The sequence below is a fragment of the Microcebus murinus genome, chromosome 6 (assembly GCF_040939455.1).
Source record: "Microcebus murinus isolate Inina chromosome 6, M.murinus_Inina_mat1.0, whole genome shotgun sequence".
NCBI classification, from domain to species: domain Eukaryota; kingdom Metazoa; phylum Chordata; class Mammalia; order Primates; family Cheirogaleidae; genus Microcebus; species Microcebus murinus.
Window position 1 is genome coordinate 73,754,768 of NC_134109.1, and position 17,246 is coordinate 73,772,013.

Sequence of the window (17,246 nt, forward strand, 5' to 3'; positions counted from 1 at the left end):
AAGGCACTAAACAATAATGATATAGAATTAGAACCACAATTGTCCCTTGTGAATGTTCCTACATTAAGTGTTATGTAATAGGGCACGATCTATGTGTATTAAGAATTTGAACAATGACATTAAAACAAAATTGAATCATTAGCCTGCAGCGTTACTAATTTAGTGAAACTTCAGGAAATAATGACTAAGCCTTGAAATTATTTGTTAAGAACTTCCCAATTCAATTGCAACATAACAGATTGTGTTACTGACATATTGAAGCCATGGGATAAAACTGGATCTTTTTGAGCAAATAATTAGTGTGGGAGATTTTCTGCCTCTCTCTCCTCATTGAGCATTTTTCCTGTGAGAAGCTGAATGCCTAGGAGCTTGTGTACTGCTGTAATGCCTACAGCAAGTGTATTGTTACTCACTAGCATATGGATTCCAAGAGCAAGTAAATGGTCTTTTATGAGGACTTCAATATTCATGAGCTCTCTTGCCGGTTGTTTAGTTTCAAAATTTCTCTTACATTTTAAAATCTGCTGGATAGATAACAAATCAAGAATGGTGGAGTTCCATGTAGCACTTAATGAGAATAATGCTGTTTTTATATTCAGTTATTAAAAGGAGAGTGATAATTTGTTTATAAATCTTAATCTCATCTCCTCTAATGGCCACAAAAAACTGTAAAATGAAAAATTAACATAGGCAGAAATCAATGCTTAGTGCTTACTAATGATGTCTTCAAACATCTTCACACTGTGCTTAAATGGGTGGAAGTAAAGGTCCTGGATTATTTCTTCGGAAGTCCTGCCAGATAAGAGCCCCTGTTCTCCCAGTGGGCAGGACGGTACAGGGACTGATCCCAGGCACACTCACCATCTGTGTCTCCTTCCCTCACTGCACATGAACAACCTGCCCAGAGTCTGTGGGCAGGGATTCAACAGTGGTGTGGTGCCCCTCACAACTCACTCTGGGAGATTCAGATTGATGAGGTCAAAGGAAGTAACAAAGAATAAAACTGAAGTTTGGAGGGAACAACCAAAAGAAGGAACTATTAATAATACTAAAACTCACTTTAATTCTTTGAGTGTATAAAAGTGGGCTCCCTTTTGTCTTGGAGTTTTGGCAGATGTCCCAAAGGTAGAACTATGAATCTGTAATTAAGAGGATGCCAAATACTTTCACATCCAAAAGGGAGGTACAGGGTCAACTATGCAGTATATAGCCAAAAAAAAAAAAAAAAAAATCCCCGTGAAGCCGGTTCTACCAGCCTTAGCCCACTGCACCCCTCCAGACAGATAAGAGGTCATTTGGCAGAACTGTCAGGAAGAAGGGGAAGGGCATTCTTCCTATCCAAAGTCGAAAGATAAGGGTTTCAAGAACCCATTCAGAACCTTGACAAATGTCCTCTGGAGTTTAGTGAGGGACACAATTGCCTGGTGACAGAGCAGAGAGCATGAGAAAGGGATGTATGGGAAAGAGTTGCCTTTCTGCTCAGGGTGAGGCCAAGGACATGCTCCCTAGAGGGTCAGATACAGGCTCCAGCAATGAGCCCGCTGTCAGCCATCTTGAAAGGGGCTCTGCCCAGAAAGGCCAATGATTGAGCAGAGGTCGGAAACCCAGGTTCTAGAGGAGGGTGGCAGTGGGGCAGGTTGCAAAGATAGCTTTGAGGTAAGGGGCAGGGGGAGAAGCCAACAGAAGTGGTAAGGCTTGTAAACTGTGGTAGGAGGCTCCCAGCCTTATGCTTACCAAGAAAACAACTAAAAGGTCCCAGAAGAGAAAGAGGCAGCCATTGTGCAATCGTTGCACAAAGGCTGGATGTCACATGACAACAGCACCCACTCCGTAGAACGAGCTCCTCCCCCAGGCCTTTCCCCCCAGGGGCTCCGTGCTAGAGGGGTCTGCAACAGGAGCCGGCTGACCTGGGAGAAGGCAGACCAATGAACAGAAGAAGATGACCTCATGCTGAAGGCTCAGGTTAGGGCAGGCTCAAACCTTAAACTGAATACAAATCTGAATTTTATATTCAAAGAGATGGAACTTTTAAATTACTGACAAGATTGTTCTTGTTCCATAAAGCAGCAATAAAAGCAAAAAGACCCAGTTGAGAACTTCTCTAGGGCCAGAAGTCCAGAGCCTGGCTTTACAGGGGTGGAAGAAGAAACAATAAGGTTACACTTAACCTAGTCTACTTCTCTCAATAAATCTGGTATCTGACACATAATGTTTATCTTTTAAATCCTTTACTTCATTTACAAATGAGAAATGTCCAATTAGAATGCAAATCTCTCTTCTGTGTTTTCTTCCCTCTCCTGAGTTCCACTGAATCTCCCAGCATTCCCCAAATGTTAAATTTAAAAAAAGAGAATTTAAAAATTGAGTTCATTAAAATTACTTCTTTATCCTCAGATTTTTCTCTACATTAATGGATTTTAAAAATCAATTTCATTAATCAATTTAATCTCTTCCACTAAAGCCCTTGCATTATCTTCTGGGATTCTTCCTAGAACTCAGATGTAACATCAGCTCTCAAAGATTTTTTTCTTCCTGGAGTATTTACAGTAAGCCGCTATGTCCTTAGATTCCTTCATCTCAGAACTAAGCAATAGCTTCAGTAATAGTTGCCTGGGGGTAGTGAAATTTTAGGATGTGTAAAGGAAATTTTTATTCACTTGACTAATTGTGAAAGCTCAGGCCAAATTATATTGAACATCCCTGCCAGCATTTTCAATTTGATCTTTTGAAATGTATTTTTGCTTGCTAATTTGCAGAAGAGATGGGAATACCTATTGCAAATCCCAGATTCAAATGACTGACCCATGAATAAAACATGTGGTAAAAATCACACCAAAGCTTTGCTGTGGTCAAAAAGGGTGACAAGTTTTGCTTTCACTGGTCTATAACGTTATTATTCAGAGCTTACTAGCAAACATGTAAAATCAGTTTAGTCTTACTAGACATTTCATTACTCTCTTCTGCTATTGAATTCTTCCCAGACAGCTGGGATAACGTTCCAGAGAAGAAAAGGATACAAGCTGTAAGAGGAGAAAGCATTAGCAAGCTTAGGCTGACCTGGATTCAACTCGTAAGTCATGATTCATAATTGCATCTTTAGTCTGCATCACTAAGACTAGAGAACAATCTGAGTTATGGACATTCCCACATTCATATTTCTTTTGGGCTGGTGTTTGATGAAAGCCCAGGGCAATTCAGCCAGCACTCATCATGTTCCCCACAGAAGTATATTTATCTCGGCAATAATTTCCACAGCATTGACCACAGCAAGCTGGAAATAGCTAAGCTGTTGGTTACCTGAATTTTAGCCAAGTCTGGTGGATACCAAAAGAACACAAACAGCAACCACAAATACCAGGCATCTTTGGGTATGGTTGTTCTTATAAATTAGAGTTTGTAAAAGAATCATGGAAAGTGATTAAGTAGGTCTATAGGGAGTTTATAATTATAAAATGTATTCTACTGCAGTGATTAAGTCATCAATTTTCTGTAAAACAAAAAGTAGCACGAAAATTTCGCTGTATACTGTGGCTTCTGTATAATGTTCTCTATGCAAGACAGCAAGACTCCATTTGTAGGGGTGGTGGTGAGACCATCTTTTAATAAATGCCTCCTGGCATCTAAGTAACTCGCCCCTTTGGGTGGGCTCCAAGGTACACATGCCTCATCCCAAAGTCTGCCCTATAATCAATAGGGCTGCTACATTGAGGACCTATAGCATTATCGCACTAGCAATACTGTCCATAAACAAACCACATTGAGGAGAAAACTATGGAAGCACATTCATAACAGAATAAAGAGCATGACATATTGATCTGTGGGTTTTGTCAGTAATTACTCACACTGCCTGTGACTTCACTGTGGGTAAATCTAATTGAAAAAGATTTTCGCTCTTCATGTGGCTTTGCTCTTTGATGACACCAGGCAGGGATATCCTAACCAGGTATTATTAACAACGTAGTTTGTAAGCATAACAATAATTATTTTAAAAAATTTCAAGACTAGGACCTCATGAGTCTGTGAATGAGAAATCTAATTTAAAAGATACACAGAAGTTAAAAATATATATGAAAAACAATTCTAAATGCTTCTATGATGGGAGAAGAGGAATCTCTCTTTAGATGAGCATGATACCTTGCATCTTGCTGGAGGAAATGCTATAAAGCCAGGCAAGTGTTCTGCAGTATTGGATGAAACAGTAATTTTTCAGTTTTATTATTAAACACATTGCTTTTCAATTAGACACTTTAATTAACTTGGAATTACTATCCTGGTTTCTCTTTCTAGCTTTTTGTACAGCTGAACTAAAGTAGTACAGAGAAGAATTGCTGGGTTTCAGCACAACATCATACTTTACCAGTTTCTGTAGCACTGGTATATTAATCTCATTTGTTCAAAAATGAAAATAAAACCAGCTGGCTACTTCTCAACACAGGACTGACGCTGACCCTGCCTTAGAACATCACGTGATGAACAAGATGCATTGCAGGCCCTGTGATTCCACCTCTCTTTGAATCATAACTCACTGTGAGACATGAAGAAAGGACATGTCAGAGCTGATAGTATTCTGAGAGACAGGAAGCTTGAGTGACTTCACGCCCCCCAGCACTGCTCTTTAGCCTACCAACTGTTCAATTGCTATAAGTGAAAGGCTCTCAGATCCAAGCTGTTGATTCTTCAAGTCAACACACCTGGATCTTTCAGTTTCTTAAATTCTCTCAGCAGTTGTGCCTTCTAAATGGTTAGTCATCTCACTTTTCTCACCTCGCAACTTTGCTTCTCTTTCATCTGTGCACTCAGAAGGCTGCATGAACTGCTGACCTAGACACAAGGTGCTAGACGTGTCTTCTACACATGGATACCTTTAAGTCACCTATTATTTCCTTACCTGCTAGCTGCAGTTCTTCGTCAAGAGGATTCAAAAACAAAATCCTCCTGCTCCCCAACCCCCCAAAAAGAAAAATCACAGACACAAAAATCTTATCTCAGTTCTCTGAAGGAGACTAGAAGTGCTTAAGAATCATTTTGCAGCATGTGAGAGCAGATGTGTTGTCCTCTAGACACAAAACATGCAGACAAGTCTGCAAGCCTGCAGACTGCAGAGAACTCCTCCTTCAAAGATCTGAATTCACACAAGTAAGTTTTCTCAGAGGAGATGCTGGGGAAGTAGGTGTACTCTCTTTGAAAATACGTAAACACTGGTGAATGGGGCATGGTCTAAACCAGGCATCCTCAAACTACAGCCCAAGGGCCACATGTGGGTGTTTTTGCCCATTTGTTTTTTTACTTCAAAATAAGATATGTGCAGTGTGCATAGGAATTTGTTCATAGTTTTTTTTTTAATATAGTCTGGCCCTCCAACGGTCTGAGGGACAGTGAACTGACCCCCTGTTTAAGACATTTGAGGATCCCTGGTCTAAACAAATAAAAATGGAAAGGGCACTAATGATGGGTGACCAAGGCCACCAACCACCCAGGCAAATACAGTCCTGGGAACTGACTGCTCAGAGTGACCTCATTTCTCCAGAGAAGGTACAAGTCAAAGGGTGGATGCTGCTAATGCTGTTATATTGTATTTGGATTTCTACTTATTCTCTCTATTCTTGGGGACTGGGGTGGGGAAAAGGTGCCATGGGGCTTACACTGTGTTTCCCTAGTGCAAAAGGGTCCTCTCCCTCCTCCCAGAGGGTCTTTGCTCCAATCAACATTCTCTGTGCTTTTAGTGCCTCTGTCTTTCAGTAACACTCCTTGTTTACTACAGGCTCCTTAGGGGTAGCAAGGAAGATATCAATATGTGAGACCACATTTAAAAAGAGAATTTGGATGAAATATCCTCAGCACAGAGAAACACAGGTAAAGAGTTCTCAACTCTTAGAATCTAGTGTCTGGGGCTGAAGGTTCCCTGGTTTGAATCTGTGATGAGCAGATTTTCAACCCTAGCAAAGCTTTGTTATAGTGGCTCTCTATTTGTTGCAAGAATCTCAGATAATATCAATGCTTAATTTCAATATGTTATGCCCATTTCAATATATTATATCCATGTAAATATGCACGTGTATATATGCAAACATATACCCATATCTGTCTCAAATTCCAAAGGCTGAATATCATTTCCAAAGGATAATTTTTTATTCCAAATAGTTTATTTAATTGAAACAGAACCAAATTTTCATCCTTCTTTGGAAAATATATGAAGATGTCTTGGTTTATCAGTCTACATGAGGTGCTGAGGCCTCCTACAGTAGTTTCATTCTGAAAATCCCATCACTTGAACTTGGAGCCCTGAGATGGTTTATTTGTGGTCCCAGATAAAAGCTCCTACTCTTCACAATTCTCCTCCGTCCATGGCCCTTTCCAATAGCTTCCATGGACACTACTATGATTCTAACTGTGTTGACTCCAGTCTCCTGCTCAATAGACTGTGATCTCTTTAAGACACAGGGATGGAGATTGGCTAAGAAAATTTTTAGGAAAGAAGGGTTATTGTGAGGTCTTGCCTTACAACATTAAAATGTATAAGGCTAAAATAATTAAAACAGCATCCAATTGGTGCAAGGAAAGATGTGCACAGCAATGAACATAACAGTTAGCAACAGTATATAGAAAAGCAGCATGCATAGGACAAGCCTAGTCTATTTAAAAAATTTATTTAAATTTTTTATACACTGTAGGTATTCCAGACAGCCCAATTTAATGTAAAAAATACCTAAATATGTATATAAAAGGTAATATGATTATCTCCGGGTAGCATTATTATGAGTTCTTGGTATTTTCTTTGACTTATGTTACTTTTATAAAAAGGAAAAGCAAAAAAATCCAAAAAACCAAAACAAAAACAGGAAAAAGACTAAGTGTAAAACGGTAAGTCACAAAGTGGAAGAAATGTTTCAAACCAGTAAGAAAAAGTTTAATAGACTTATTTTAAAAAATTGTCCATAAAATGAATGTTAGAAAGGCTGAGAACACAAAAATAGCAAAATTATTGGGTTGAAAATACATATAAGAATAATAAGCAAAAAAATGCTTTACCACACTGGTAATCAAAGAAATAAACTCTAAGATATGGTTTTATTAAATTAGCAATGATCAAAAATAATAGCAGCAAAAGTTAGTGAGGATCCAATCAGTTGGACATTCCCATATGTTGCTTTAAATTATACTACAGGCCCAAATCCTTGATCTGAAAGCTTTGGAGATGTGCTTCAGTCTTCATAATTCTTTAGCGTTTGAAAAAGAAAGAAGACTCACCTAGCATATATTAAGTAGAGCCTTAAGCTAGGTGAGGGGCAGTACACCATAATCAAACACATTAGTATTTCCTCAATTAAGCATATATTCATAAGAATAAATGAAAGACTAAAAATACCCTCATTTCTGTTGATGATAGTTTTGCCACAAAAAGTTCAGATTAGATTTTATTGCAAAATGAGTTATGAACAGATCTATAGCTTTCAGAGCTTCTTAGAGTTTGAAATTGTTGATAAGGAATTCTGAACTGTTCATATGATCTTCCTGAACATCAATTTGCGATACAAGTGAATCTACCATTTGATCCAGCAATCCCATTGCTGGGCATCTACCCAAATGATCCAATGACACTCTACAAAAAAGACACCTGCACTCGAATGTTTATAGCAGCACAATTCATAATTGCAAGGCTGTGGAAACAGCCCAAGTGCCCATCAATCCAAGAATGGATTAATAAAATGTGGTATATGTATACCATGGAGTACTATTCAGCTCTAAGAAACAATGGTGATATAGCACATCTTATATTTTCCTGGTTAGAGCTGGAACCCATACTATTAAGTGAAGTATCCCAAGAATGGAAAAACAAGCACCAGATATATTCTCCAGCAAATTGGTATTAACTGAGTAGCACCTAAGTGGACACATAGGTACTACAGTAATAGGGTATTGGGCAGGTGGGAGGGGGGAGGGGGACGGGTATATACATACATAATGAGTGAGATGTCCACCATCTGGGGGATGGTCATGATGGAGACTCAGACTTTTGGGGGGAAGTGGGGAAATGGGCATTTATTGAAACCTTAAAATCTGTACCCCCATAATATGCCGAAATAAAAAAAAATGAACAAAATAAAAAAAAAAAACTTAAACTTTAAAGCATTCAGACATTTTGACCTACTTCTAGGAGGAACAAAATAGAAATGCAGAAAAAGAGTTATGTTCAAGGCTGTTTGTAGTAATTTTGTTTACAGCAATGAAAATGGAATTGGCATGAAAATATAACAACAAAATAATGACTATATTATGAGACAGCCAAATACAGAGATATTATGTAGCCATAACAATCATTTAGAGGATACTTAATGACTTAGGAAAAGGCTCATTACTTACTATTGAATGATAAATAATTAAGACATAAAACTTCAAGCTCAGTGTGATTCCAATTGAAAAATACAGATATATTTGTAGGAAAAAGACTTAAAAGAAACACATACCAAAATATTAATGGATTATAGCTAAATGTTGGATTAACAGGTGATTTTTATTATAGTATTTGTAACTATGTCTTTCAAGTTTCTTACGATGAGCAGGTGATACTTTTATAATTATTAATTTCTATATAGAATTTATCTTGTTAATTTAACTGTTTATCTGGGAAGATAATATACCCCCTGTCAGGAGGTTCAGCAAGTGGAGTTGGAGCCAATGACTGACTGGCTCTCATCCTTGCACCATCACTGCCTTAGAGGAGTTTGGCTCATGATGCTGAAGCCCTGAAGTGACTGCTGGTTCCCTGGCTCACCGTGGGGGTGGTGTGGTGGGGCAATGGACACCCTCCATGAAATCACAGCCATTACTTACTTGACACCTGCTGAAAAGCTCATCACCGGGAAGAAGAGCCCGTCTGTGTTGAAGTTCTCAAACATCCCCTGCACGGGCTGCCCGTTGATGCGGAAAGAGATGCTGGGCACTCCGAGGTCAAGGCAGCAGCTGACCACGTCATCCGATTTCAGGAGGTGCTGGTTGATGGAGGCCACAGCTCTGGGTATCCGTCCTGGTGAGGAAGGAACAGGAAGAAGGCTTTGGGACCCTGGAGGCACTTACTAGGCTGGAGGTGAGGCTCAGAGGCCACCAGCGCAGGTGGGCAGGTGTGATGGGCACACAGGAGGTCTGGATGGGCTATTGCATTTGAAATGCAACTTTGCTCTCCTTGTGTGAGATAAGCATTGAGAAATGACTTCCTACACTGGCAAGCAGGCAGACACCATGCCTGAGATGAGATGCATCCCAGAGGAAATTCTCAAACTGCTAAGGAGGACTAACAAGAACTCAACCTGCTCAATCAATGGGTGCTGGTCTGATGTCTGAAGAAATAAAAAGACTGCTTTTGCTAGGTATAGGTCCTCTGACATAGGGGTGTTGAGCCATAGCTGCCCCTGTTGTCTTCTAATTTCTCAAAGTGCTAAGGCTATCCCAGCACTGTCAACAGGAGCCATCAAAGTGAAGACTGGCGAGGCCATGGAGTCATTAGGCTGTGTAGCATAGTTTGCTGATTTGTTTTAAATAACTTTATTACTTCAGATAAATAGGGAAATGTATTGTCAGTTATACTCTGTATTGCTGATTAAAACTTTTTTAACATCTCTTTCATAAGATAGTTTCTCATTTCCTGAGTTAAAGTGCTGAGAAATTCACTTCTCTGCTTTTCTACTTCATATCCTCCTATTCTGGAAATTCTACAAGTAAATAACCATAACCATCCCACCTTTCCCCCTACCAGGGTTACATTTCTACTGGGAAGAGAGCAACAAGGGGGCAGAAGTTATTAATAGATATTAAAATAAGGTTTCAGGTAAAAGATAAAAAGATGTCTTATTTTTTTTAGAGGTCTTACTCTGTCACTCAGGCTGGAGTGCAGTGGCATGATCATAGCTCACTGTAACCTTGAACTCCTGGGCTCAAGTGATCCTTCTGGCTCAGTATCCTGAGTAGCTGGGACTATAGGCGCATATCACTATGTCTGGCTAATTTAAAAAAGAATGTGTAGAGATGAGATCTATGTTGCCCAGACTGTTCTCCCACTCCTGTCCTTAGGGGATCTTCCACCTCGGCTTCCCAAAGTGCTAGGATTATAGGTATGAGCCACCATGCCCAGCTGTTTCTTGATTATACAACATATGTTCATTATAAATGTTCATCATTTATACAGAAAAGTATTAAAAAAAATTCCAAAGCATGCTCTCAGTCACACACTTTTTATCCAAACTAAGATATTGTAGGTTTTGCATCTTGTTTTTTCTACTAATCATATCAAAAACATTTTATTATAAAGTAATATATTAGAAACTTGATTTTAATGGCTTCATCATATGTTATGAAAAGGTAATTTTTAAAAGCCCCCTCCTGATGGATATGTGAATTATTCACAAATTTTGTATATGTATCTTTGCTACATAATATTCCTAATCTCAGTTTAGAACTATTTAATGTTTTTAGTGATTACTGCTATTCTAGTACAGGTTGGGCAACCCTAATCTGAAAATCTAAAATCTAAAATGCTGCAAAATACAAAACTTTTTGAGCGTTGACATGATGCCACAAGTGACAAATTCCACGTGATGGGTCACAGTTCAAATTTTGTTTCATACACAAAATTGGTAAAAATATTGTATAAAAGTATCTTCAGGCTATGTGTATAAGGTGTATATGAAATATAATGAACTTTGTGTTTAGACCTGGGTCCCATCCCCAAGATATCTCATTACACATAAACAAATATTCCCGAATCTGAAAAAATCTGAAATCCAAAACACTTTTGCTCCCAAGGATTTTGGATAAGTGATACACAACCTGTAATAGATTCTAAACTAAGTGGTGGATTTTAACATAGTGAAACTATTAGACATTCTTTAATAAATTAGGTAGCACCCTCTAATTATTTTGGGTGATTGATGAAGTCAGATTGCATTCCCTCCCTCCTTTCCACAAATCTTACTGAGGTTCTCCTCTGGGCCAGATGCTATGCCTGGGCTGAGGATCAAAGACAGAAGGCCCAGCTCCTGCCCTTAAAAAGTCCATAGTCTGGCAGGAAATGGACATTCAAATAAAAATTATTAATACAATACAGGATGATAAACGTTGGAATGAAGGTGTGCAGACGTTGCCTTCTAGAGATAGAGGAAGATGCCAAGTCTGCCTGGGAGCACGGGACAAGTTGAGACCTGGAGAATGGAAGGCTCATTAGATGAGAGAGAGAAGAAAGAGCAAAAGGAGAGTATGGCACTTTTGCAGAATGACTAGAGTTGGGCGAGGCTGGCAGGCAGGATCTGATGAGGGAGATGTGGGGGTGGGGGGGCGCAGTAAAGCTGGGCAGGAGCGTTGCGCTCAGACCACCCGCCTGGCAAGAGTGCGCTGTACACAATGTCCTCAGATCACGTTGGCAAATTAGTCTGGGGTGGCCTGAGTCTCTGTTTTCATGACTTTAATATTAATGCCTTGCTTTACCACTGAGAAAGAGGAACAAGTTCCTCATTGCAGGACCTATAGTCAAAACTATTTAAAAACACAACATAACTCAGCCAAAGCTGCAGAGTGTGTAGGTTTGACAGCTGCAAAATTTCTCCATTTGAGGAGCTTAGTATGCCTAGATCACTGTACGGAGTTTAGATCTCTCAGGTCCCAGGACCTTTTCTTCCTTCTGCTCACGTCTGTAATGAGAGGAATCTGTGATATTAAAACTCAGCACAGCTTGCTATAATAGTCTCACTTAGGATTTATTTTCCCATTAAAAACAATCTTTCCTGCATAAAATGTCTGTATTAGTTTAACTTCTGGAGAATATCACTGTAGTCATTTGAACAAATTCTAACAGATTCGGTGACTTTGGGGACACTAGGAAATAATGAGATGCTACATTAGACAATTACCTTTAAAAGTATTCAGATATTTTGCTGGATAAAAATACAATCATAAGGCTCATTATCTTTCTGAAGATTGTATAAACTAGTGCAAAACTGCCAGTGTTGAGTTGTGACACCAGTGTCTTCTCTCTCAGTTCTCAAGTTAGCTTCCACGCTGGCCTGGGCCTTGGCCACCAAAGACAAAGACCAGCTTTCATAGGGGATGCTCCTCATCTACAGCAGTGCTCTGATGCCATCACAAGCTGAGTGTTGCACTTTATTTAGCCTTTAATACATCATAGCTGCCAAGCTCCTTCCAGAGGAATGATGGCTGGGAGAATCTTTCCTGTCTGGGTCGCTCTCTCCATTGAAAACCACCACCAAGAAGAGCAATTATGCCCTTGTGGTAAATGACTCTGCCTTTTACCTCCCCTGTTCTAAGAGACTGGGCTCCAAGAAGTAGTTTCCTTTGGAACACTTGCTAAGATCAGTAATAGGCAAATTGCAATCATAGGCTAAGCCTATTTTTCAAGCACATACAGTAAAGAACATAGAGTCGGGACTAATATCTAGAAACTAAAGGGAAACTGTTGATAACTGTTGATAAACTAAAGGGAAACTGTTGATAATTCATACATATATGAAGTATATACTTAGGAAGCACTTAGAGCAATGTAATGGGAAGACGATTTGAACAAAAGAGCCCATTTCATATAATATGCACGTTGTGAAAAGTGAAGATGTGTGTGTGAGATCTGATGAAGTATATCTCATTTTAAAACGTGAGTAGTGTGAAGAGTCTGAAATTAGAAAATGATAGAATTGTGGGGCTGTTTTTGTACACTCTGCTTTGTAAATCTGCTTCCATTTAGGAGAAAGCAATCTCTACCCGTGTGGGCTTTCCAGGCTCCAAATGAGTAGGAAGGGTCCTGTATCCCCCATTCAAATGGGTCCTTCCAAATGATCTTTAATGAGGTAGCACAGGGGAGTAGAAGGGGCCTTGAAGTCACAAAGGACTGAGTTCAAACCTAAACTCTTTACCTGATACATAAACCTGGGTCTGTGATTTTACTAGAGGCTCAGCTTCTCCATCTGTAAAATGGGCACAGTGATGCCCACTGTGATGCTGTAAAGAGAGTTGTTTGCAAGATACCATCATTATTACTAAGATTTTGATAATTCAAATGAATGATGTCCTATGTACCATTCAAGAGGCAGTGTAGTGTAGTGGTTAAGTGAAATTTCTAGAACCAAACTGCCTAGGCTTGAGTCCTGGCACTGTTGCTTACTAGTTGTGTGACTTTGGACCAGTAACTAACCTTTCCAGACTGAAGTTTCCTCATCTGTCAAATGAGAATAATAATTTCTACCTCATAGGATGTTGTGGGTTTTGAATGAATTATTCCATACAGTGTGATTAGAAGAGTGCTTGACACATTGTAACTCACAGCAAATGCTATCATCATTGTTTTTATAACTCCAAAGTCTTAATTACTAAGCTAACAGTAAAAATCTTCCCAGGAATATTATATCTTTTGTAATATTAGAAAAAAATATGGCAAGTTTGAGCATTGAGGGCTGAGTCCAAAAAAAGTGATTTAAAATTTACTGTCTTTATTGATAGCACTAAAAATGTATACTTTCAAATACGTTTCATGTATTTGACCCTTTTGAACCACCAACAGAAATGTGATGCTATAGAACGAAAAAGCAAAGTTTTTTTTCAGAGAGTGTGTCCAAGAGCAGCCTAAATTGCTTTTTAAGATATTAGGGGGACGAATAACACCGCCAGACAGAGGGTCTCTGCAGAAAAGACCGATTCTAGCAGAAACTAGAGGAAAGAAGCAAGAAGACGAGCATACAGCGGACAAGGGCCGGAAGGAGGGGTACCTGAGACCCCGGGAGACTCCATGGGAGGAGGCTACGGAGAACTGGAGGCTGAGACCACCGGAGCAGCCCGGAGACCAGCGGCAAGGGCACCACCTAACGCCTCAGAAACTAAACAGGGTGTGTGAATACCCAAACAATAACCTAAGGAAAGAAACAACAACTGATCAACATGGGAAGAAATCAGCGAAAGAACTCAGGAAATATGAAGAACCAAACGGAAAACACACCCCCAAAGAGGAACACCAGCCCCCTAGAAACGGACACCGACCAAAATCAGGCAACCAATATGACAGAAGAGGAATTTCGTATGTGGAACATAAGAACACTCACCCAGCTGCAACAACAACTCAACAACCAACACCAAGAAACCACAAAAAGTCTCCAGGATATGAGAAAAGAAATAGACACATTGAAGAAAAGTGTAACCGAACTCCTGGAAATGAAGAATCAATTCAAGGAACTACAAAATACAGTGGAAAGTCTCAAGAACAGGGTAGATGAAGCAGAAGAAAGAATCTCAGAGCTTGAAGATAACACCCTCCAATTAAATAAATCAGTCACAGAAATAGAGCAGAGAAACAAGAGAAAAGAGCAAAGCCTACAAGAGCTGTGGGATTATGTGAAGAAACCTAATGTGAGGGTCATAGGGTTACAGGAAGGGGAAGAAGACAACACTCAAGGGTTGGACAAGCTGTTTGAAGATATAATAGAGGAAAATTTCCCAGGCCTTGCTCAAAATCTTGATATACAAGTTCAAGAAGCTCAGAGGACCCCTGGGAGATTCAACGCAAACAGGAAGACGTCACGACATGCAGTCATCAGACTGACCAAAGTATCAACTAAAGAGGCCCTTCTAAGAGCTGTAAGACAAAAGCAGCAAGTAACATACACGGGAAAGCCAATTTGAATAACATCAGACTTCTCTAATGAGACTTTACAAGCAAGGAGAGACTGGGGCCCCATTCTCACTCTTTTGAAACAAAACAATGCCCAGCCTAGAATATTATTTCCTGCAAAACTAAGCTTCGTATATGAAGGAGAAATAAAAACATTCTCAGACAAGCAAAGGCTCAGAGAATTCACCAAGACAAGACCAGCCCTACAAGAAGTACTTAAAACAGCGTTATGCACGGAACATCATAAAAATAACCCCCGAATATAAAAACAACCAAAACCCAAAGATATTAAAGGCCAGATATTACAATGGCTCAAGACAGAAATCATAGCAACAACATCCAACCCAACAGAATGATCAGTAATCTACCTTACCTATCAGTTCTCTCAATAAATGTGAATGGCTTAAACTCTCCACTCAAGAGACATAGGCTGGCTGAATGGATAAGAAAATACAGGCCAAGTATATGCTGTCTTCAGGAAACACATCTAACCTGCAAGGATGCATATAGACTAAAAATCAAAGGGTGGAGATCAATATTCCAAGCAAATAGAAGCCAAAAGAAGGCTGGTGTGGCAGTTCTAATTTCAGACGATTTAGTTTTTAAACCAACAAAAGTAGTAAAAGACAAAGAGGGTCATTATATAATGGTGAAGGGCACAGTCCAACAAGAAGAGATAACAATTTTAAATATATATGCACCCAACTTAGGTGCACCCAGATTCATAAAGCAAACCTTACTGGAGCTAAGCAAATGGATTAATAGCAACTCCATAATCGCCGGGGATTTCAACACCCCACTGATGGCACGAGACAGATCCTCCAAACAGAAAATTAATAAAGAAATAATGGACTTAAACAAAACTCTAGAACAATTGGGTCTGACAGACATCTACAGAACATTCTACCCAAAATCCACTGAATATACGTTCTTCTCATCAGCTCACGGGACATTCTCTAAGATTGACCATATCCTAGGACACAAAGAAAATCTCAAGAAATTTAAAAAAATAGAAATCATACCATGTACCTTCTCAGATCACAGTGGAATAAAACTAGAAATCAACCCTAACAGAAACTCACATTTCTACACAAAAACGTGGAAATTAAACAACCTCCTACTAAATGATTACTTCGTAAATGAAGAAATCAAGACAGAAATAAAAAACTTCTATGAAGAAAACGACAATGGAGAGACAAGTTATCAACTCCTCTGGGACACAGCTAAAGCAGTTCTGAGAGGAAAGTTTATCTCCATAAATGCCTATAACCAAAAGACAAGAAGATCACAAATAGACAATCTAATGAAACGACTCAAAGAGCTGGAAAAAGAAGAACAGACCAACCCCAAACCCAGCAGAAGAAGTGAAATCAACAAGATCAAATCAGAACTAAACGAAATTGAAAACAGGGAAGCTATTCAGGAGATTAATAAAACAAAAAGTTGGTTCTTTGAAAAAATAAACAAAATTGACACACCATTGGCTAAGCTAACGAAAAGCAGAAAAGAGAAATCTCTAATAAGCTCCATCAGGAATAAAAAAGGAGATATCACAACTGATCCCAAAGAGATACAAGATACAATTTATGAATACTACAAAAATCTTTATGCACACAAACTGGAAAATGTGGAGGAAATGGACAAATTTCTAGAAACACACAGCCTCCCTAGGCTCAACCAGGAAGAAATAGATTCCCTGAACAGACCAATCTCAACAGCTGAAATAGAAACAGCAATTAAAAATCTCCCTAAAAAGAAAAGTCCTGGTCCAGATGGCTTCACACCTGAATTTTACCATACTTACAAAGAAGAACTAGTACCTATCTTGCAGAAACTATTCCACAACATGGAGAAGAACGGAAACCTCCCCGACACCTTTTATGAAACGAATATTACTCTGATACCAAAACCAGGAAAGGATGCAACAAAAAAAGAAAACTACAGACCAATATCCCTAATGAATATAGATGCAAACATTTTCAACAAAATCTTAGCTAACCGAATCCAGACACTTATCAAAAAAATAATCCACCACGACCAAGTGGGCTTCATCCCAGGGATGCAGGGATGGTTCAACATACGTAAATCTATAAATGCAATTCACCACATAAACAGAAGCAAAAACAAAGACCACATGATTCTTTCAATAGATGCAGAAAAAGCTTTTGACAAAATTCAACACCCTTTCATGATACGAACACTTAAGAAAATAGGCATAGAAGGGACATACCTAAAAATGATACAAGCCATATATGACAGACCCATAGCCAACATCATACTGAATGGGGAAAGATTGAAATCATTCCCACTTAGAACTGGAACCAGACAAGGCTGCCCACTATCTCCACTTCTGTTCAACATAGTGCTGGAAGTCTTGGCTACAGCAATCAGACAGGAAAATGGAATCAAAGGTATCCAAATAGGGGCAGAAGAGATCAAACTTTCACTGTTTGTTGATGATATGATATTGTATCTAGAAAACCCCAAGGATTCAACCAAGAAACTCCTGGAACTGATCAATGAATTTAGTAAAGTCTCAGGATACAAAATCAATACACAGAAATCAGAGGCATTCATATACGCCAACAAC

General features: G+C 39.2%; 1 protein-coding gene across 5 annotated transcripts in view; it reads right to left on the reverse strand.

Moving 5' to 3' along the window:
* RYR3 (ryanodine receptor 3) overlaps positions 1-17,246 on the reverse strand; it is a 505,145-nt gene that overhangs the window by 227,073 nt on the left and 260,826 nt on the right. For all 5 annotated transcript variants that reach the window (XM_076004231.1, XM_076004228.1, XM_076004227.1 and 2 more), the window contains one exon: positions 8,833-9,025. In XM_076004231.1, the coding sequence (XP_075860346.1) occupies positions 8,833-9,025 (193 nt within the window). The remainder of the gene's footprint in view (positions 1-8,832; positions 9,026-17,246) is intronic.